We start from the raw sequence: 22,243 nt of genomic DNA, 5'->3' as shown, positions 1-22,243 counted from the left end.
CGGCCTCTCCCTCCGCCTCCTCCTCCGTCCTGCCTCGGTGCCCGGCGGGGGGCACATGCGGCCCCCTCGGGGCCAGCCGCCCCCCGGGCCCGGCCAGCCCCTGCGGGCCGGCGGCGAGGCGGGGCAGCCCCAGCGCCCACCGCCGCCTCACCCGTCCCGCGAGTCCCCGCCGCCCGCCCCGGGCCCGCGGCCCATCCCCGCCGCCGCCGCTCAGCTGTCCCGACCGGGGACGCGAACCCGCGGCCCGGCCGCCGGCCCCGCCCTACGGGGGGAGGCGGGACCCGTTAGAGCGGCAAGGCACGGACCGGGACCGGGACCGGGACCGGGACCGGCGCCGCTCCGCCGGCCGCAGAGGGCCGCGCCGCGCGCGCGCGGGGCACCGCTACGGGTCGCCGGAAGGGCCCTGCCGGGCGCGCGGCGGGCACGGGCGTCCGTCGCCGCTCCGCCCCCGCCGACTCCGGAAGGGAAACCGGAAGCGCCGCGCCCTTTCCCGTTTCCCCCTCCAACCCCCCCGGCAACCGGCGGCAGCGCACGGACGTTCCGGCCCGCGGGCGGCTCACGACCCCGGGGTGGCGGGGACGAGGCAGCCTCCCCTCTCCCGGGCACCCCGGTGCTGCCCGCCCGCCCGCCCCCGGGGCCTCATGGCCCGCCGTCCGGCCGGAGGCTGCACGGCCTCCCCTGGCCTGCCCTCCTCGGCTGGCCCGGCACTGGCCCGGGCCCTCCCGGCTTGGGTTGGGTTGGGTTGGGCTAGGTTGGTTGGACTGGGTTGGGTTAGGTTGGGTTGGGTTCAGATGGGTTCAGCTGGGCTGGGCTGGGTTGGGTCTGATTCAGTTGGATTGGGTTGGGTTGGGTCGGGTTGGGTCTGGTTCAGTTGGATCGGGTTGGGTTGAGCTGGGCTGAGTTGGGTCCAGCTGGGCTGGGTTGGTTGGACTGGTTGGGCTGGGATCAGTTGGGCTGGGTTGGGTTCTGTTCGGTTTGGTTTGTTGTTTTTTTTTAAAGAAGGGACCGGCAGCTTTCACCGCCTCAGCCATGACCCCACCCCGACAAGCCTGTTGTGCCCAGTCTCAGCACACGCAGGAGCTTCGTCCTTGGTTTCAGGGACGCCATTACCAGCCTCGCTGCATGCGTATCAGCTTAACCGAGAGCTAAATGGAACCCACCTGCTTGGCCGCCTCTCCTTTCCTCTGTACAGATCATCTCCCAGAGACCTTCGGGAGGTGCCCCACGCTGTGACCAGTTACCTGAGACCAATAAAGGCCGTGGTAAGTAACATGATACGCAACCTGCGCCGCTGTCTGTTGCGTGCCATTGTTCTCAAGGGGATACGGTATCAGCCGTATTAATAGTTAATTTAAAATCATGCAACTGGAGCCGCAACTCTTGTGGAAAGTTTCGTGCAGGCCGGGCCGTGCATTATGTATGGGAGCAGCAGCCCGGCTGCACGGCCAGCATTGCCAAAAGGAGCCCTGGAGAGGCGAGAGGGAAGCGAGTCAGACCGCGGTCAGCTCTGCAGTGTTCAGTCAAGGAGGATCAGCTTTTAACAGCCACGTACGCATGTAAGGTACAGCGTGACAAGCAGGGTTCATGGTAAGTTTAAGTGGAACCTGTCTCCCTTACCTCAACGATCTCCTCCACTTTTCAATGATATTTTTTTTTTCCCAACAAATCCTGCCTAGCTGCCACTCATGTTCCCCCGTGGGTTAGCATGAACGGCGCAGAGAGGGTCCCTTGAGGAAGCGCCGATGCTACCACCGGACGTCCCTCCTGGCAGCACCGCTGAGCAGAGAGACTGAGGTCTCCGTTCTGCAGCTTCTTGAAGCCTCATCAGCTTTGGTGGGTCCAGCTCGCTGCAGTCCGGACCACAATTCCTCAACAGAGGGCTATGGCGCAGCTTCAGGTTATTATCCCCAATTACCATCTCAGCAACATCGCCGTGCGCAGCCAGGGAAACAGAGACGCGAACGTGTCGGTGTAGTTACTGCAGAGCTCCCAGCTCTGTGTAAGCCCCTGAGCTCCACTGTGCTCAGCATCAACAGTCCTCGAGCTGCCCAGGAGCAGGGTCAGAAGCCAAAGGGTTTCAGTGCATCAAACCACTTAGTCCATCAAATCCCCGTTTCCCCTGAGACCAGCGGCACATCTTAAGCTGTATCTCCGCTCAAGGAGCTCTGCATCTCCTGATTTAGACCCTAAACTACAAGTCCCAGGGGTGCGAATTAAGTCCCAGAGGGTGCAAATCCTTCCCTGCCTCACACTTTTACTGCCCGTGAGTTGTCCCGACCCGACGGCATTTATCTGGGCAAAACGGGGGAGAGGGAACAGAGCATGGCATCCGCGTCTCCCGACTTATCAGAGTAACGATGTCCGTGTGCTTTACGCCGTGCCGATGCAGAACACAAGTTATTTCGTTCCAGGGGAATGGAGACGAGACTTGCCACACGTAGTGATTTGCTCGTGGTGGTAAGCCAAACCTGTGGCAGAGCCAATGCTGTGCTCCACCACCTTATTTCCATTAAACCTCGGGCTTAAAACACTACAGTGATTGCGTGGGACGGGCTGTATTTTCCACCTCATACTCTGCCAGCCTTTTCCCACCTCCGAATCTCATTTTTCTTGGCCGGGTGAGGACTCGTATGGAGAATACGTGGTTGTGCGTCAGGGCCGAGAGCTTTTCATCGAAAGAGCAATTAAGGAGTTAAATGCCGTCCTTCTCCTTTTCCTCGATTTTAAAACCACCAAAGATTATCCACTCCTGCTTTGGAGAGGGAAGGGAAATACAATAAACTGCCTGCATTTTGCACGGGGAGGGGAAGACCGGCCTGGGCTGCACTGAGCTGCTCCCGCCCCGCCGTCCCCCCCCCGCCCGGCCGGGGCGGTCCCGGGGCCACCGGCCGCGCAGCCGCCGCTCGTCCCCCGGCGCCGAGGCGGGGCCCGGGCGGAGCCGGGCCGGGACGAGCGGGACCGGGACCAGCCGGGACCGGGGCCGGGACCGGGGCCGGGGCCGGGGCCGGGCGGGCACATGCAGGGCGCGGCGCGGCGGCGGCCGTTCCCGGCGGCGGCCCCGGGCTCCCCCCAGCCCGCCGGGCCGCTCTACCCGGGCAGGTGAGCGGCGGGGCCGGGCCGGGGGGGGGACACGGACACGGGACCGGCACACCCCCTCCCTTTCCCCTCGGGTTCCCCCCTCCCTGTTCCCCGGGGTCCCCAACCCATCCAGCCCCCCTCCCCCCCAGCTCATCCTGCCCCACGGTCCCCCAGGATACCCCAGCCCCCCAGCTCATCCCCTGCCCCATGCTGGGTACCAGCACCCCATCCGGGATGCTGCTGTTGTCCAGAGTATCCCGGAGCGTCGGGGTCCCCCGGACTCATGTAGGGTTCCCCCACTCGGCCCCGCAGCCTTGTCCGGGGCATCCTGGCTTACCTGGGTCATCCCAGCTGGTCCAGGGTTTGACGGCCTCTTCCAGGGAGCCGCAACTCTCCCGGCTCATCCAGGGCACCCCGACTCGTTCAGGGTACAACCATGCTCCTCCTCCGTCCGTCGGGTTTGGACCACGGGCTCAGGTAGCACGAGCTCGTGGCTGATCCGGCTGATGCCGTTCTGGTCTCAGCACCACAGAAGAGCGATTTGTCCACTTTTCCCATAGGGACGTGAAGGTCCGGTGGTGCTGGAGGGTTCTTTGATAGAAGGAGTTCAGCGGGGTTGGATCAGGCCTTGCTCTGCAAAGGCAGAGGAGGAGGATCTTCAGAGTGGAAGATGAAGGTGATAGCGCATCCAGAGCATCCCTGTGCTTGAGTACCACCAGGCATCAGTGCATTTTTAGCGTTCAGCAGAAGTGCCATGGGAGTTGAATTTTGCTTTGTCATGCAAAAGTTAAAAATAGTTGCACTTAATTCAGCACTTAAGCTTTTCATGCTGCTTTTGTGCTCACTTCTCAGCCAGAAAGAGCCTCCTTTCGGGGACAGGCCAGTTTTTATTAACAATGCTTTGCCTTTCTGTACTGCCTTCTCCTCATTTTGGCCTCTCAGCCTTGTTGTTATTCCACAGATCCCAAAGCCCAGAGATGCACTGGCAGCCAGGGAGGCACAGGTTTTGTGTGGGGATGCAGACCTAGAGTCTGCTCCCTGCCTCCTCGGAAACCTGTTATATGACTTAAGGCTGACACTGTCACTTCCGTCATCTCTAGGCATGGAGCGGTCAAGAACGAGGACACCTTCAAGACCTCCCCGTTTCATTTTGATCTGTGGTTCTACTTCACTCTGCAGAACTGGGTGCTGGACTTTGGGCGTCCCATTGCGATGGTGAGTGTGGCAGAGGCAGGCACGCTGCTTTGCTTGCGGTCAATGTATTTGGGGTGGAGGACAGGGAGGCAGAGCCGTGGTGGTCCCCTGTAGACCCATGGGCTGTTTTCTACACCAAAGGGACTCCCTTGAGGAGCTGTCCTTGAGACGAGGACCACTGCGATGTACTGGCATAACTGGTACCAAGCGTGTTGCTCCAGTCACGGGGAAGGTATCTGGGAAACTTGTTCCAAGTCATCTGTCCCACAACTTGGTATTTTCATAACAAAAGTTACCTGGAGAGGTTCCTGCTGCTCTTCCCCATACCTTGCCTGTATCTCCGGAGCTTGGGACTCCTGGTCTCCAGATCATGCAGGGCAGAAGTGGCCATTACCCTCAAATGTAATTTTTTATTGCTGGCATCTGCACGTGGCAGAGGGTTCAGGGAGATCCACTGCTGCAGGACTCCAAATACCTTGCCTGCTCGCTCAGCCACACAACTTCACGGCGTTGGCTTTGGGCAGCACTGCACAGTGAATGGCTGAGATGTAAATATGCTGTGCATTTAGCACCCACTCCAGATTGTGCTTTTAGGGATGCTTACTGCAAGAAGAGGTGCCCAACTTCGTTACTAACAGCTACATGAAGTCAAGCTGACGATTAGCAAGCAGCAGCAGTCCAAAGCAAGAATTTTCTCTCTCCCTGCCTTTCAGCCAGTGATGGGGCTATAATCGTGAGCTGAGTGGTGAGGATATACTGATGTGCTTTTTATTCCCCCCTCCTCAGATAATCCTACCTTTGGAGTGGTTTCCTCTAAATAAACCAAGTGCTGGAGATTATTTCCACATGGCTTACAATGTTATCACGCCATTTCTTCTGCTAAAGGTAAACCTTGAGGTGCAGGTGTTGCATTTTTTTTAATATTACTGGTGTAAAACCAGGCTAAGAGTTTGTTAGGAACTTGGTGAACAAATGTTGGTTATTCACAAACTTCTGCAAGTGAGCTGGCCCTACTGTACGTTAGAGGTTTGCCACTTCAGAAAGAATTCATGATGCCACCTTTTAAAGAGCAACGCAGTGACCATCTTAATGCAACTCAATTTCCCACATATACAAAGCAAATCACTTTCCCTGGGAACTCCGGATTCAGGAGGAGTCAGAGCCCTTCTCCCTGGCTGAGCCAAAGCGTATTTTTAGACAACATCCATCCGTGACTTAAAAGATTTTATGAGACAGCTGGAACTATAGTAGATTTTCTGAATTGTTCAGAGCTTAATTACACTTGCTCTTCGACATTAGAATTGTATGTTTAGCTTGAATTTATCTTGCTTCAGCTGCCAGCCACTGGATCGTATAAACCATTTATGAGGTTAAAGACTGTCATATCATTAGAAATCTTCTTATGTTAAATACTTAGCAGCCAGAAGATATGAGAAAGCAATTATAAATATATTTTAACCTTCATTAGCTAGAAATTGAATTATGTCCTAAGATGTAAATGATTCTCTCTCTCCTGAGTCTGTCTGGGAGATTTTAAATGCTGGTATCGCCAAAAAGGAATATTCAGGATCGAAGTCCTTTGGATGATGTGAAAGCTCTGAAGCTCGGTCTGACCCATCACAGTCTGACACAGCCAATTTCTGCAGGCTGGGTACTCATCAGGTGAAAATTTTCTATCTTGGACTTCCCTGGCAGCACAGCATGAAGGGTTGGTCCACAGAAAAAAAACCATTTGTTATTCAGGATGCATTTCTTTTGCCCAGTGTCCCCTCAAAAGGACATGTCCCACCATCTTTTTCCATCAGACAAGAGCTCTCCTGGACCTTTTGCTCTTCTTGTCCTCTCTGACTCCTCTGACATTCATACAGCAGATACAGAGAAAGGGAAAGTTAAGCCTCAAAATTAAATACAAATAAGGAGCTTTTCACTGTTTATGAAGGGCTGCAAAGCTGATTTGGCAGCAGGGAGATAGGAGGCGAAGGTGGCCCAGCTGATCCTCAGGCTGGGCTGATGCGTCCTCCCTGACCCATGGTTCCCGAGGCCGGCTTGGCGTCCCCTCCAAAGCCTGAACCGCTTGAGCTAGGATTTACATCTTCTGAGATCTTCCCTGCTTTGCAAGCTGAGTGGGGAGCTCCTTTCTGGAGAGAAGCTCCTGCTCCTCGTCCCCGGTTAGGCTTGCAGGAGCTCACCCCGGGCTCTGAGGAACATCGGGCTCCCTGCCAGCCTCACATGCCTGCCTCCACCCAGACCTAAGCAGACCATGAGATGGTACAGGGAGAGCTCATCGCTAAAGCTGCAGTTCAGAAGGTTGCCTCAACTGGTTTTGCTGGCAATTAGGGATTTCTAGATATGGGTTTAAATGCAGCTTCCTCTTTCGAAGCAAATACACAGAGAGGAGAGTCAATTCCATTAGGAAGGAACTAAAAACCCCAAACAGTTCAACAAGAGGCCTTTGAAAATCATCCAGCAGAGAATTAGAAAGGAGCAAGTGTCTCTTAGCCAGGGAGTGAAGTGCATGTGCTCAGCTGGAGTGCTGCTGGAGGCTTTCCCTGCCACTGGAGGGCACAGCCAGCCTTGCAGATCCGCTCAGCAGAGCAACTAGAGAAAGCAGTTGCCTTTTTGTTTCTCATTAATCGGTTTTGATCACATCTGGTGAAGAAATTGCTTCAAGTACTGTATTAGAAGTACTGGATCACTGATTCGGTCTAAGCGTTGACTCAGGTTATGGGTGCTGCTTTGCAGAAAGGTTTAACAAGGGCAAAAAATGTGGTTTTCTTGTTGCAAACAGGGATAAACTGTGTATTCAAGCCTGAACGCCACGTAGGCTGATGCAAATGTGTCTGAGGAGATGCATTTAGGGAAAGTAGCTGCAATCAGGGAAGCTCGTTCTGGTGCGGTTGCACCGCTTTCCCGGGGGGACAACTGTTTCCCTGCTACACCTGCAGCTTTCTGCAGGCCTCTTGCTTGGTTTTTTGATGATTTTTTGCAAAGCACCATGAAGTCGAAGAGGGCAGAACTTGTCACGTATCTCTGCTGGTACCTTCTCACTGTTCAACACGTCTCTATGTTTTTTTAGCTCATCGAGAGATCCCCCAAAACCTTACCGAGATCAATGGTCTATGTCAGCATCATCATGTTTGTCATGGGAGCCAGCATCCACCTAGTCGGAGACTCTGTAAACCATCGCCTGATTTTCAGTGGCTACCAGCACCATCTGTCTGTAAGAGAGAATCCCATCATCAAGAACCTGAAGCCAGAGACACTGGTAAAGAGGCTGCGTTTTTTATATAAGCACTTAAAAAATATATTAATTGCTTGTTCTTGTTCAATAGCATCCAGTTCCCTCTGCCCTTTTAAATCTCTTTTTGGTACATTACAGATTGATTCCTTTGAGCTGCTGTACTACTACGATGAATATTTAGGTCATTCGATGTGGTAAGCAATTTACAGTCTATCTAGTGGCCTCAGAACGTAATACAAGGAAGGGCAGATCTGATCTGATCATAGCTTAATACGTAAAAAAACAAAATGCAGCTGATGAGAGCTGGCTGAGGATAATGTTCTCATGGCCAGTGTGATTACAGTGGATCTCTCCCTCGGAAAATCACCCATTCCCCCTAGTTTTGTCTCCGTCTCGGTGATATTTCTAGGATGTGGCAGTTGTTTGATGGCCATAGGGGCCAGAAGAACGGCTCGTCAGGTCTCACCCCTCAGCCACCTTCCACAGGATACCCAGATAAAGAGACAGGTTACAGCACAGGTCTGACGGCTCCGCAGGCTCCTTGGCTGTCACCACCCACATTTTTGCTCCTCTGGAGGTTGAACCCAAAACAACCCGACTCTGCCCAGTCTCTCTAGCCCTTTGCTCGCTCCCCTCCTTTGCTGTGCATCTGTTCAGTGACCCTCCAGCAAGAGGGAAGGGTTGCTCACATGGCGAGACCAGTGCTGCCCAGTAACAGAGGCCGTTTGACCGTGGTGATCCAGGGAGCTCAGTTAAGGGTCTGATTTCAGCACTATCGCCCCAAGCCGATTCTAGAAATGCTTGTTCCAGCTGGACAGCATGTTTCATCCAGCGTGGCTGCACTTGCTGACCCAGGGGCAGGTAATGCTGGTAGGGCCCGCAGGCTGTGGCAGGTCCCATCAGCACCCTCCCACCCACGTGAGCAGCACCAGGTGCTGTAGACGTGTCCCATGTCCTGCTACTCTGCCTGCACCGAAGACCCCAGGAAGGACTGTCTGGCCCTTTATCTGCTGCCAGATAATCCTGAGGTTGCTCAGAGCAGAGGGAAATCTCTTCCCCATCAGGCTTTCCCGGTTTATTTACTGTTCCTTGAGCGCTGTGAAGCAAGCAAATCCCGTCCTTTTAAATAAAAAAGGGCTCTGTTAGGTTCTTGAAATCCTGGTCCACATCCTGCTTTCCTGCAGTTCAGCTTTTAACACAAGACTCTTACACAGCCTCTTAGAGTCTGAGAATGTAACGGATGCAATTGTTTGATGGAGCACTTGAGCCCAGCATTTGACCTAATCAGCAAACTTGGGCTTTTCCTGCCAGAGCCCCAGAAGTCTTATTATCTGCAGGAGCACTTGGTGCAGCCAGGACATGCAATAGCCCTGCACCAGGCACCACCAGCCCTTCGTCTGTCATATGGACAGAGCAGTAATCTTGTAGCAAAAGCTGTGCTGCTGGCAAAGAGGTGATGCCCTGACTGGCACCGCAGGACCCCACGGAGCAGGACCCCACACCCCAGTTACCTGCTGTTTCACCTGCCTGAGCATGTGTGGCCAGAGCAGGCTGGGTGGCCTCTGCTTCTGCTCTTTCACCAAATTAATTCACGGGCTCAGCATAGGAATTGGTTATGTGCACAGTTTGGATTTGGGGGGGGTGGCTGAAACACCTTCCAGGGTCACACCGCCAATTGGAGTTGTTTATGTTTGTAGGTATATCCCTTTTTTCCTGATACTGTTTATATATTTCACCGGCTGCTTCACCCCTGTTGAAGAGGAGAGCAGGATGCCAGTGGCTGCCTTGCTTCTGATGGGGCCCAGCAGCCTTTATTACTGGTAAGTGGCTTCTGCCCCCTCTGCATGGGTGAGGGATGAAGAGGGAGTAATGCAGGCAGCCCCACAGCATGCAGGCAGTTCTCCATTTCCCAGGGCAGAACTTGCTGTAGCTTCTGCTCTGCAGGTCTGGAAGATCAAATCAAATCAAATCTTGTTGAAATTTGTAGCTGCTTTAGCCTTTGCAAGCTGGGACAACTTCAGGGTCACCCCCTCAGCACTCCTGTCCCTGCTCAGGGTCTTTTTTTCAACCACAGTCAGTCATATTGTTACTGCTGGAGCTCCGGCTTCCAGCCTCCGTGGTACTTGCTGTCTGCCCCCCCCCCCCCCCCCCCCCCCCCGCCAAAGGCTGCCGCTCACTGTGCTGTTAGGCAGTTCCTCAATGATTTTGGGTGGGATGGTCACCCAGTGCCTGCAGCCCATCTGCCAGGTCTCAGCTTGTTGGTGGCAATGGGGATGCTCTTACCACTTGTCCAGGCATTTTACAGAAAGCCCAGGCCGCCCGTGTGATGCTCGGATGCTGCCTCCTCAGCTCGCCCTGCAGGTCCAAATAGCCTTTTGAGAGAGGTCTTATTTATTTCCCATTTTCATTAGCCTCATCTTCCCAAACGGTTTCCCTGATGGCAGCCAAACAACTTTTCATTCATCCTCAGAGATGATGTTCTCTCTTGCCTGTGGCTTTGCCCCCTGCTGAGACTGGTTTTGTACAGTAAATTAATTTTTGATAGTCAAAATCATCAAGATGATTTGGTCAGTTCCCAGTTACCCCATTGCACTTCCTTTAAATATATCAGTGTGAAACTGTGCAGTTTGTGTGCTAGCGATTTAAGAACAAGGGAGTGTAATTCCTCCTTCCCCCTGCTAACACCCGTTCAGGACTGGCCACTGCCAGATACAGCACAGGGGGAGCAGTGGATTTTTGGACTAAATAAGCACAACATCCACAGGTGGGAGCCAGAGTCTGGCTTTGGTTCTGCCTTTAAGCATCCCGTTCACAAACTGAGCCCAGCACCTTTCAAATCCCATACTGGGCATGCATTTCTTTACCCATTCTCTTAATGAAGCCCATAGCTCAGTTGTTAAATTAGTGGTGAGAAACGTGAAAACAAGTAACAGCTTAAAATCTGGCAGTAGAAAGCAGCACAGCTTTATCTGTCTGGATGTAGAGCAGGGAGAAGGGGGAGATGTTCACCCCAGGTAAAGCTGGAAGTGCTGGGGGCTGCTGTCGCTCAGTGCTTTCTCCTGGGGGGCACTAACAGGTGTTTTTGCTTTGTAGGTATCTCGTGACAGAGGGTCAGATTTTCATCCTCTACATTTTCACTTTCTTTGCCATGATGGCTTTAGTGATGCACCAGAAACGCAAAGGACTTGTCCTGGACAGCAATGGGCTTTTTCTGTTCTACTCCTTCATCATAACACTGGTCCTCATTGCTGTTTGGGTGGTTTGGCTGTGGAATGACAAAATTCTCAGGAAGAAGTACCCTGGCGTGATCTATATCCCCGAGCCATGGGCATTTTATACCCTGCACATGAACAACCTCCATGCAGCAAAGGAAAGTTTATAAGTTTTGATATTTTAGAGTGATTTGAAGGAAAAAAAAAAAAAAATCTAGTTTTTCTAATGTAGATGTATTTCAAATAAATTCCTGACCAACAGTAGCTGCAAGATGTATGGTATGTTAGCTAGAGCTAGCTAGGGAGGGGGTGTTTGAACAAAAGGGGAAAATAGTCTTTCTGACTTAACGCTTTAAAGCCAGGGTCGTGGCAGGGGCGTCTCCCCTGGCTTTGCACCAGCCAGCCCTCACAATTGCACAGTGCAGTTCCACGCTGGACTTTTTCGAGTGCTTAGGGGACAGCACCAAATCCCTCCCGTATCGGAGTAGGGCCGCAGCATCCCAGCCGCATGGTGGTCCACGCCACTGGCGAACCCCCATCCCACCATCGCCACCCAAGAGAGCATCCCGGCCTTTAACAGGAGCGGTTTGCTGGGAAGTCGGAGCACTCTCGCCCACCCCATGTCTTGGCGCGGAGAGGTGTATCCGCTCCTCCCAGCCAAGTAAACATGCCGGGAAGGGGCTGAGCCGCCCTACCTTGGATCTGAATGGCAGCTCTGCTTGGCCATGCCTCCCCAGGAAGCCCTCCCAGGGTCCTGGCTGTCAGTGCCTGCGCTGCTGAGCACAGGCATTGTGCAGAAAAGGCCGGACTGGTGGCAGAGGCAGAAGGGCCAATTCCCCATGAACGCAGCCCGAAAAGAGCATCGAGCAGGGAGGTGATCTCCAGCATCGGCCCCGTTCCCATGGGGTCTGTGCTGCCAGCGCCTTCTGCTTCCGCTCACCACTTCTCCAGCCTCAGGTGATGGAGCTGAGCTCCTAAAACGCCAGCTGCATCCCTGTGATGGTTTATGTCTATAAAACTTGTATTAGAGCCCTGTGTGACAGAATCCAAGTGGTAGAAGAAAAAAAGCTATTAGCGAAACATACTGAATAAAAATATTTGGTAAAAGTTGTGACTCGCATTGCTTCTTGAAGCAGCTCTGTTCTTTGAATGGAGAATCTTTATCCCCTGAGATTTAAGGACCCTGAATGTGTCATTGTAACAGAGCAGGGTCAACCCTGGGAAGGGTCTGGTCCATGCTACAGTGGTCACTATGGCCACTAAATATTTTGTTCTTGGGCCTGAATCTCCACCACCACCTGGCATCAGGTACTTCATCCCCCTGCGCACGTGCTAGCCCTGCCTGCACAGCTGCTGGGTTTCTTTTCTTCAAGCGCCAGCGGATCCGGGAGGGGGAGAGCATCGCCCATCCCGCACCCAGCCAAGCTGCTGGCTCAGCTTTTTTTTGTAGGGGACAGGATGGGACAAAATTGTAGATTCATGTCTAATACTTGCTTTTCAATGTCTTGAATGTCAACTGAGTGGCAGAAGCCTAGCGCTGGAAGGGACCAGAAGATGTGAGCAAACACGGCTGTTTGTCTGAGCTAGTTTACAACAGCTGGAGGCTCTGCCTCCTGCACGCACCCAGCGTTAAACCCCAGAAGCTCTCCAGCACGCTGTAGCCCTCCCTCTCCCTCAGCATCATTTCCTCAGCATCCCCCTTCCGAGTCCCTCCTGAGGGCTGCAACAAGACTTGGCAGTCCTAGAGGCCATTTGCTCCCAAGCAGATTAGCTAAATAAATGCTAATAAATAAAAACTAAGACAATGGGGAGCTTTTTAAACTATCTCAAAAATCCCTTCTCCTCTCAGCCTGTCTGCAATGTCCCAGCTCCTCCATGCTTGCAGAGGGCATATCTAAAACCCACTTCCCCTGCAAACCCTCCAGGCAGCACACAGCCACATTGCCAGCGATGCCCAATGCCCTGCGCTGAGCTCGGCAAAGCCTGAATTAACTCCTTCTGCTGCCCACCAGCAAAACCCCTCCAGCAGTGAACTGCAAAGCTGTAAATGCCCCCGCACCCTTCCCCAGCCGCCTCCCCAAGGCTGGGTTTGTCTCCCAGCAGCTAAGCTTAGTGCAAGGTGTGCAGCTATTTGAGATTATCAAACCTTTTGTGTTTAACCGGCCCGACCCCAAACACCCTTGAACGCCGATCGAGGGAAGCTCTCCCCCACTCCTCCTGACAGCATCGCTGCTCGGGGGCCGTCCGGAGTCCCGAGGTTTCGGGGAGGCTGGAGAGAGCCCTTCTCTCCACGGCATGCGAACAGGAGCTGGGCTGGCAGCAGGATCCAGCCCCAGCAGGGATCAGGTCTCGTAGCCATAGCAGCAGGGTATTTATTACAGCCCGGACGCACTCCACCCCGGGGCTGGTGGACTTTAGCCCTTAATCGAATAGAAAAGTAGCTGCAGACACCTTCGATCCCGACGGGCAGCGTAAAACACAAGGAGGGCCCCCAAAATAATGGTGAGTGAAGCGTTTCGGCTGGTACAAACTGCTCACCCCTCCTCATCCCACCCAGATTTTAAAGCTGTGTTGGTTTTTTTTTCCTCTCCTCCTCTGCTTCATGCTACAGGCAAAATTTCTGTCCCAGGATCAAATTAATGGTACGTACAGTTTTGTTCTGGTTTTTATTAGCAAGATCAGCTTAACAAATTTATATATATATATTATATATATATGTAAAAAATGGCATTTCCCCCAAAAGTGTCTGTCTGGGCTTGTGCTCCCCCACTTCTCCTCCCAGCTCTTGAGGGGATCTGCTTGCTCTGAAACCAGAGAAATCTCCCAGATTTTGTTAAAACAGTGCTGGGCACAGGCAGGGAGCTGAAACCACCCGCAGACCCACACGCTGGATTGCATCAAGACCAGAAGTTAACCAGCAACCTCCCAACCCCATAAACACGTCAGCCCTGGCCAAGCTACCAGGGACCAGAAGTTTCAGGTGACCATTTGTGGTAGTGGAGGTTTCATGTATGATAGGAGTAAAGGTGGAGGAAGAGGAGGAAGAAGAAGGTGCAGGAAGTACAAATTCTCATTGCGAGACACCGGGGCTCTCCCTGGGAAAGGGGAGCCCTGCCTCAGACTGGAACAAGGAAGGGTTTGCTATGGGAATGGCAGAAGAAAGCTGAAATAAGAGTATTATTGCAAATCTGTTAATCTGCAGCGCCCTCGGGCTCAGCAGGATTGCTGCAGGGGAGGAGGCGGCCAGGGCAGGGGGAGGCCACGGCACCCACGGGGCCCCCCAGCACCCACCCACGGGGCCCCGGCACCCCACACTCACGCCTGCAAGAAGGTCTAGGGACAGAGAGGATGAGGAGGGGGGTGGAGGGTGATTGCACCAAAACAGGCTGATTTTTATTTCCCTGGCTGCTCTGCAGACAGGACTGTCCCCATGCAGCACAACTTGCCCGTTAGCGTTGAGCGTGACGAGGAGGGAGCAGAGTGGGAAGGGAGGATGAGAGACGGCAGCCTTATCTAGGTCAGCTGCAAGCCTTATTTATTTATTTGAAAACTGCGAAGCCAGTGTTTGAGGGGGAAGGGGAGAGGGTGAGCAGGCAGGCGAGGACCGCGGGGAGAAGCGAGGGAGGGGAGATGCTGCAGTGGGATGGCGGCAGGGCAGGCAGGGGCTCTCTGCTAGACTCACGCAGCTGGCAGCACTCAAGACTGTCAAATGGAACATTATCAGTTCTTTTGTCTTTTATTAAAATCCAGCCGGTGGCAGGCCAAGGCAGGGGCGAGTGCCAGACCCAACCAGCATCCTCCACTGCTCCTTAAGGCTCATTCCTTTAGCATCCTCTCCTACCCTTCATGAAGGCAGAGAAAAGTACTTCTTAACAGTATTCTACACATTTGGAAGCCTGACTCCACTTTCAGACTTGCTTCATTAGGCTGAAGGACCCCAATTAGCTCAGCTATTCACAAGCCTGGATTTTAATTGCCCTTGGCACTTTAACCAGGGTCCTCCCCCACTGTCCATCATCTTCCTTGAAACAAGACACCCCAAACCAGACACAATATCGCTGCTGGAACCCTACCAACGCCGCCCAATCGGGCAACGTGAGAAGAAACGTCACTAGCAGTTCGATGTAATCTTACATGGCGTAACAGAGTTTTGGTTTTTAATTAGAGTTCAAGGAATGTTTTTCCCTGTATGACAAGAAACAAAAAGGCAAGATAAAAGCCTCTGACCTGATGGCAGTGATGCGGTGCCTGGGAGCCAGCCCGACGCCAGGAGAGGTGCAGAGACACCTGCACTTGCACAAGATTGGTAAGCAAAGCGCAGCGGTTGCATATGAATAAAACACACTGGATTATGGTTGGAGAAATTCAACTTTTCTGTGGTCAGAAAACTACATGCAAAGTCAAGGAGGCTTCCTGGAGCCCCAGAGGTAATATTCTCTCAATATATAGTCAAACAGGCGAGGCAATGGAGCAGAACCAAGAGCAGTCACGAAAACCTAGTCTGATGTGGTAGATGGTGAACAAAGTCAATCCAGCATACAGATTAAAATAGTGCCATTAAAAAAGAAAAGCTTCAAGAGCAGTGGGAGGCATACATATTGATTATGGATTTTGAGGCTGGGAAACTGTCCAGTCCAATCAGCAGAAGTAGAAAAGCACAAAAAGATATTAATCTGCAGATTCGTCTAAATAAATTCAAAGCACAGCACAGAGACCAAAGAAGAATCACCAGATAAAGTGGGCTGGGCTAAAAATTCTGGATACGAGGTTTCAGAGCACAAGCCTAGCAAAGCTATAAATGGGTTTTCGGGCAGGAGAAAGCCCCCAGGAGTGGATCCACCCTGGTCCAGACCAGAGTCAGGCAAAAGGGAAAAGGTGCCCCAGGAAGGTCAACTGGGGGGGGGGAGAAGAGGGGGATGCGTACGTTTAGATGCAGACTACAAAACTGAGCCATTCCTAAAGAATCTGCTCTTATTTTTCCAGACAGAAATGCAGAGCTGGATTTCTCCACTTTCCTGAATATAATGTACAGGCAAATGAAGCAAGAGGAACCCGAGAGGGAAATCCTCACGGCCTTGTCCATGATAGACAGGCAGAAAAGAGGCGTTATCTCAGTTTCGGAGCTGAGAGCCAAACTTACAAGACTAGGAGAAAAGCTTTCCGAGGAAGAAGGTATTTTGCAATTCAAAGATGTATCAAATGTTCCCCATCTTCTTATATCCTTCCTGGTTTTCCTCTGTAGTCAAACCTGGGATCGGGCGCTTCCAGCTGGAAAGCCAGGAAGGTCCTGGGCCAGCAGGACATAGCACTGGTGACCCTCGGGGGGAAGGGGGAGAAGGGATGGCCTCCCCATCACGCCCAAGCTGTGCAGTGCACCAGGGCATTGCAACTTGCCGTCCTGTCCCCCGCTCCACCCCACCGGCACGGGTCTCTTCCCCACCACAGCCCTACCATGAGCTTGTGCTGCGGTTTACACCACTTTGCCCACGTAAACGAGAGCCCCCAGCTGAACCCAGACGGGCGCTCAGAGCAGGCAGCACTCCCAAAGCCGAGCCGAGCGCGTTAGCAACGTCAGCTCGCTGCAGCTAATTCGACTCACATGATGGCAAAGTCTCCTCGCCCTTGTCAGCCTTTGCCCACGCCACGATCACTAAGCAGCAGCGATTCTGTGCCTTGCAGAAGAGGTAAGCCAGCTGCCCGTTAACCAAGAGAACTTTTCCCTTTCTCAAGTTGTTTCCTGAACGATGATTTTTTTTACCCCAAGATGCTTCGCTGTATTTATAAAGCCAGCACCTGTCCCACGAAGGGCCCTGGGAGAGCGTCCAGCCCCCCAGCTGCAGGGATGCTCCAAGGAGCACACAGGGCACTGGCAGTTTCCCAAGAGCAATGTCAGCTCTGCAGCCACCACAATTTGGAAGAGAGAGGGGAACTTTTTAATTAAGGTTCTTTAAAAAAAAAAAAAAAAAAAAAAAAGGAAAAAAAAAAAAGTTCTGCTTGTCAGAAATTTGACCCCAAGGGGCACAACAGGAGGGAATATCCAGGAAGCTGAAAGTGATCAAAACCTTTTAGACAGCTGATTTTGCTGTAGGCATTTCATGTATGTCTATAAACTTTTTAAATGCATACCCCACTTTTCCAGCCTTCACAGGCTGCAGGAGCGGGCCCAGGCCTGCAGGAAGGCAGGGCAGTGCTCTGCACACCCCTCTGCCCCTCAGTCCTGGGGACCAGCTGTCCTGTCCCCTCCTTGCTCCAAACCACACTACCTTTGGCTTCTTCTCCAGCTCTTGCAGAACTTTCACCCCTCCAACCCCGCTGCAGGGAGCAGGCTCTGGAGCTTTCAAATTGCTCACTCTCTGCCAAAGACAGCATTAGAAAAACCCATCACCAGCTTGATACAGGCAAGGAATGAGTCTTACCAGGGTTATAGGGTTTGTACAGACCACATTAAGCTCCTTGAGGGTATGAGAACTGTCCTTTCTAATGTTAAAAGTAGAATTTAGATTTAATCAGAGTAAGGTCGGTCAGTCCAGTCTCCTCACCAGCTTCACCAGTGATACACCAACAAGGCATTTCTTCTGAGTGTTTTCTTCAATTGTTTGCAGCTATTTACATCTGAAAACACTTTCAGAGCTATTATGAGAGCTGAACAAACAGTGAAGACATAGAGACATTAACCCTAATTAAAGGCATCCTAGCAAGAATCGCTATTAAATAAAGATTTGGGAGGTGCAGGGGGATTTCCCATTACTTTGGCGTATAGGCTGCACATCTACTCACAACTTGTAACAAGGCACTATAGATCCTAATGTAGGAAGCGATGCTTCTTCTCAACAAGGAATTTCCCCTTTGGCTTGACACACTGAACTCCAGCTTGCTAAAGCTGCTATAAATATTTGATACCGGAACAGACTCAATTTCATTAGCATCTGCAATTGTTCAGTAACTACTGGCATGTACCTTCATTTACAGTGGCTCCAGAAAAGCCTTCATTTTAATTTAGCATACTTTTAGCAAATGAGAACCGACACATTTTTCTTCTGTGTTATTTTTAAATGTTCTGGAAAAAATTAATTATTTTTTGAATTTATGTTCTTAGAAGCATTTGATTACCATCAGGGTATTCTTTTTGAAAGGAGGATTAGATCTCTTGGAAAGAAAGTTGTTACTTACCTTACAGTAACAGCAGTTCTCACAACAGCCCCTCATTTACCCCATGCTGCAACCAAATCCTCCCGGCAGCAGCTCCCACAGGGGCTGCGCTTACCCCCTATATACACTGACACCTGCCTGCAAACAGGGGCAGAGGGGAAAACAGTGTCTCATCAAGTACCCCCACGAACAGCAGAGAGAGGAAACAGGTTATGCTGCTCATAGAGACCTTCCACAACAACTTACAGTAAAACAGCTTTTTTTTGCCCTAAACCTTCCCCCCTCCCATGACCTTCCCCCTGGATTTCACAACTGGAAACTGCAAAGCTATTATTCTGTGCTCCAGTACGAGTACTCAGAGTCTTATTTAACCAACCACAGCTTGTTCAGCCTGAACAGCCGTTCTGGTAACCTCAGCCAAGTAGCTCACAAGTAAAAACGCAGACCAGCCTCCGCCAACCTGCCCGCACCAATTGCAGAAAGGGAGAGCACTCGAGCAAAGCCCTGGGTATGTGACTCCAACCCATACTGGCATGAGATTATGGAGCATGACACCACATATGATCCCTGTTGCAGTGGTCTATCAACAAGCTCTAAACACCTAGAAGGTGTCCCGCTAATTAATTATCAAACGATAAATGCAGGTGTACAACCCAACAGCTTCCTCTCCGACAGACTGCCTGCCCCATCCCTCCGCACAGCATCCAGCTGCGATCCTGTTCACGCGTCACTGGCCCAAAGCAAAACGGCAACCCACTTGTGAAACTGGACACGCGCCCCTCAACATTAGCAAGCATGCAAGCAAAAACCTCTTCTGGACTGTATTAGATACCTTATCAAAGGAAACTAACTGCTGCCCAAAACATTATCAAATAGAAGCTGCTGGGATTCTCTGATGTTTGTTTTAGCACCCACCCACTATATACGTTACAGGTAAAGTAAACAAGCAAGGGAATTCACCTCCTCTCCTGTCATCCGAAGGAAGATGGCATCTAATTCCCAGTAGCAGCTTCATTCAGCAACATTTAACTTTACTTTTCTATGTGTCATTTCTTGTGTAATTCTATTTTATTGACATTATTTGACAGGAAAAATACCTTTTAATGGTTTAGCCTGTACAGAAGAGAGCATTTTAAGTTAGATAACTGCTATCACTGCCACGGCATTCCCAAAGCTGGAATGAAAAGCATCACTACTGCCAGGTGCCAACTGCACAGTTACCACATCTGCAGAACTATTTTCAGCGAGAGCCTTAGAGCCCCAGCTGAGAAGGTATTCTTCACTTTCAAACACTAAAGGCCTGCCGATATTAACAAACAGCACACAAATCTACATAAAGTTGGGCACATAATCAGCATGAGCACTTAGTTTTGTCTAAATTGAACAGGGACAGGTTTGCTATTCAAGCCAAATAAGCCACTCCTACCAAAAGCAATGAAAAGCCGATTTGGACTAAATTTGTGAATCTTTTCCTTGTGGCAGAGATGGCCATCTCTGCTCCAGAAAGTTACACGTGAACATCAAAGTGCTAACTGATGCTAGTTTAAAACTATCATCTGGATGGCACCTCCAACTGATCCCAGAAGTTATTACTTCTAAGAAAAATGATTTGAAAACCCAAATCCTGCATTGCTCTTCTTTTGAAGATCATGACATCCCTAATGTATATGCCACTCAGACTTACATTTTTCTTTTACTCTTTCTTTCAGTTGATGACCTGCTAAAAGAAGCCAAAGTTGGACCAAATGGAACAATAAAATATGAAGAATTTGTCCACATCATTTGTCTTCCTACAGTTGACTACTAAAATTCAAAACAAGAGATTTGATAAGAGCAGGACCTGGAACTTTTTTACTTCAGTTCTTCCTAGTTACTACCTGGACTCAGGAATCATCATTTGCCTTTACAAATCCTTATTTTGCCTTCATGATAGTGCTTACACTTACACAGGTTCCCACCCCATTTCTGGAGAAATGTTGTCACAAAATGTGAGCTGTTACTTAAATAAACTGAATGTAACATTCCCTTGTGTAACAGGTGTCATGCTTAAAAAAACCCTCTTATTTTAAAAAGGCATTTAAGTCTACAGATTGCAGCATAAATGGTAACTCGTAGTTAAGGTCTCATGGTGACTGTGTTCCAAGAAGTCAGCATCACTCATAACCATTTGCTGCTTCCACACACGCAAGCCCAGGCACAGTTCTTTGTGTAGAAACACATGACCCGGGAAGCTTGATTATGTCACGACAGCGGTAAATTTAGTATAACTATGCACAGCTCCCCAGTATTCCTTGGATCCATGGTATGTTCCCAACCAGATGTTCCCGTCATGAAGTTGTCAAGTTAGCAGCCCCATTTGTGGGGTGGCCGCGTCCCTGCTGACTATCCAGAGCAACAGGAGACAAGCAGCCAGCAATTCTCCAACTCCCCCAGTTAGTGATGCTCACTGGCTGCAGAGGACAACTCCCAGTCTCCAAGCTCAGGAACAGTCTATGATCGCTGTCTCATTCCTCCCCTCACCTTTCACTCCTCCAACATACAAGATGTCTGTATTGTTGTACTTCTGTCACATTATTTATTAAGGTGCAGTATCTTGCAACGTCAAGTCTCTGTGCAGTTAAGCTGCCCCCGCATTTTGAGGCAACACACTGAAAATGCTGTGCTTGGTAAATGTGTGTCACCAAGTTCTGGGCTAGCTGCCCAGAACACACTCCCAGAGACAGCCTGGCAGGGAAAAACAGAGGCCATGAAAATTCAGCTGCTCTACAACAGGAAAAAAACACCCCATCTCCCTTGGCTTTAGACTGATTAAAATCAATGTGACCCACAGCAGTCGTTACTGATCTTCTTCCATCTATGTCCTGGCAGCCTTAACTAAGGTCCTCAGACTGGTATGAAATTCAGGACAACATACAGCATATTCTCTCTGGAGTCAGTCAGAAATTTGCAGAGACCATCCTTGCACAGTCACAGCCTAAGCAACAACCTGTGAAGTACACTGGAAGAGCACAGGCTCCTGTCATGGCTTCTACCCATGGGAGCCCCCCTCCCCTCCCTTCAGCTTCCCCTCCTTCCACCCATGCCTCTCCTTCCTTTTTTTAATTCTGAATCTTTATCACTGAAGCAACTAACTCACTCTTTGCTCAATTTATGAAATGACCAGCAATTAAATCATCACAGCCATTGCAGACACAATGCATTTATCCCCTACTGAGGCACCCAGCACAGCCTGAACACCGCGACTAACGCTATCACCAAAACCATCACACATCGCTGCAACACTTGGAATCAGCCAGGACTGTAACTAGCACAAACTTGGTTATAAACTGAAAAAACAAAGCACGAGCCAATCATAACCCTTCCAAATCAGTGACAGTGTCTCTAGAAGGGTAAAGTAGGGATTATTCTCATGGAATATTATTACATGGGGTAAAAAAACACAAAAGATTAAATGACATGCTAAATGCTACGCAAGAAATGGAAGCAGATCGAGGATGTATCTTTCAGATAAATGGCAGTTTTGTGCCCAACCTCTCCTTATTCAGATCCAAGCTGAAGAGCCTGCTGTTCTCAGAAGACAGCAGTCCCAGACTAACCCAGTAAGCTCAAACTTGGATCCTGACACGCTAAGATACTAAGCAAAGGCCCTCTGAACAGCAAAGGATCATGATTCAAGGGGAAATGAACTTTGCTTGATGTAAAACTGACACACCTTGTCATGCCTGTCTACTATATCCCTCAGTTCTTATATTAGCTCTTCCTACTCTACAGACAGAAAACAAAACAAAACCCCCCCTTGTTTCTGTGAAAATTAGTTACAAGCAGCTCAACGCTCAGATAACACTCCAGAAAAACAGTATACAGTGAAATAAAGACAGGATTCACTAGAAAAACCAACAACAGGTTCTAAGTAACAGCAGAAGATAGGATTTCCCTTGTAACTCTCTTCCCACTGTTCACAGCTAATCTCAATGTTTGGACAAAAAACCCACCTACCTTGACACTGAGCCTTTCCGCACTAGTGCCTGTTGGAGGTCTGCCCACAGCGTGGAGTTCAGTTTCTGCCCTCCGGAGCTGTTCCAGACCTTTGCTACAGAAGTACCAGCAATGAAGGCGAGCAAAAACCTCGGTTGCTTTGAGCATGAGCGTAATTAGCTTATGAAACAAGGAGTTCATTTAGAAGCATTTGTTTCCAATATGCATCAATAGCCAAATTACAAATGATCCAATACACAGCTTAATTCTTCCCTATTGACCAGAACAGTTGATTAACAAATCCTTTCAGCTGCAGACAATATAAAAGCTTGTATGTCATGGGGATTGATCAGCTCAAAATCACTTTGGATTACTCCAGAATGCATCTGTATCA

At 50.6% G+C, this 22,243-nt stretch overlaps 2 protein-coding genes and 1 long non-coding RNA gene across 5 annotated transcripts; 2 read left to right on the top strand and 1 right to left on the bottom strand.

Moving 5' to 3' along the window:
- The first annotated feature begins 55 nt into the window (after nt 1–55).
- On the top strand, nt 56–11,835 carry CLN6 (CLN6 transmembrane ER protein). 2 transcript variants are annotated; one of them, XM_030015671.2, is made up of 9 exons: nt 56–731; nt 1,000–1,262; nt 1,391–1,587; nt 4,179–4,293; nt 5,059–5,157; nt 7,349–7,537; nt 7,652–7,707; nt 9,211–9,333; nt 10,607–11,835. In XM_030015671.2, the coding sequence occupies exons 1-9, from the start codon at nt 56–58 to the stop codon at nt 10,893–10,895; spliced, it is 2,007 nt and encodes a 668-aa protein (XP_029871531.1). In that variant the 3' UTR covers nt 10,896–11,835. The 2 variants fall into 2 exon arrangements, with proteins under 2 accessions (XP_029871531.1, XP_029871532.1); XM_030015672.2 differs by lacking the exons at nt 56–731; nt 1,000–1,262; nt 1,391–1,587 and adding an exon at nt 2,939–3,099.
- LOC115341976 lies at nt 1,577–4,183 on the bottom strand. Its single transcript, XR_003923586.2, has 2 exons — nt 3,416–4,183; nt 1,577–2,749 (listed from the first exon to the last, which is right to left on the bottom strand). It is a non-coding gene; the product is annotated as an uncharacterized LOC115341976 (long non-coding RNA).
- Nucleotides 11,836–12,160: 325 nt separating the features above from the next.
- On the top strand, nt 12,161–19,897 carry CALML4 (calmodulin like 4). Of its 2 annotated transcripts, XM_030015676.2 has the most exons (5): nt 12,182–13,227; nt 13,337–13,367; nt 14,891–15,031; nt 15,709–15,897; nt 19,584–19,897. In XM_030015676.2, the coding sequence occupies exons 1-5, from the start codon at nt 13,225–13,227 to the stop codon at nt 19,679–19,681; spliced, it is 462 nt and encodes a 153-aa protein (XP_029871536.1). In that variant the 5' UTR covers nt 12,182–13,224; the 3' UTR covers nt 19,682–19,897. The 2 variants fall into 2 exon arrangements, with proteins under 2 accessions (XP_029871537.1, XP_029871536.1); XM_030015677.2 differs by lacking the exon at nt 13,337–13,367 and having other exon boundaries at nt 12,161–13,227.
- The last annotated feature ends 2,346 nt before the right edge of the window (nt 19,898–22,243 follow it).

The sequence above is a fragment of the Aquila chrysaetos genome, chromosome 5, assembly GCF_900496995.4.
Source record: "Aquila chrysaetos chrysaetos chromosome 5, bAquChr1.4, whole genome shotgun sequence".
Taxonomy (NCBI): Eukaryota; Metazoa; Chordata; class Aves; order Accipitriformes; family Accipitridae; genus Aquila; species Aquila chrysaetos.
Note: the sequence above shows the minus strand (reverse complement) of the source record. Positions and strands in the feature narration are given on the sequence as shown.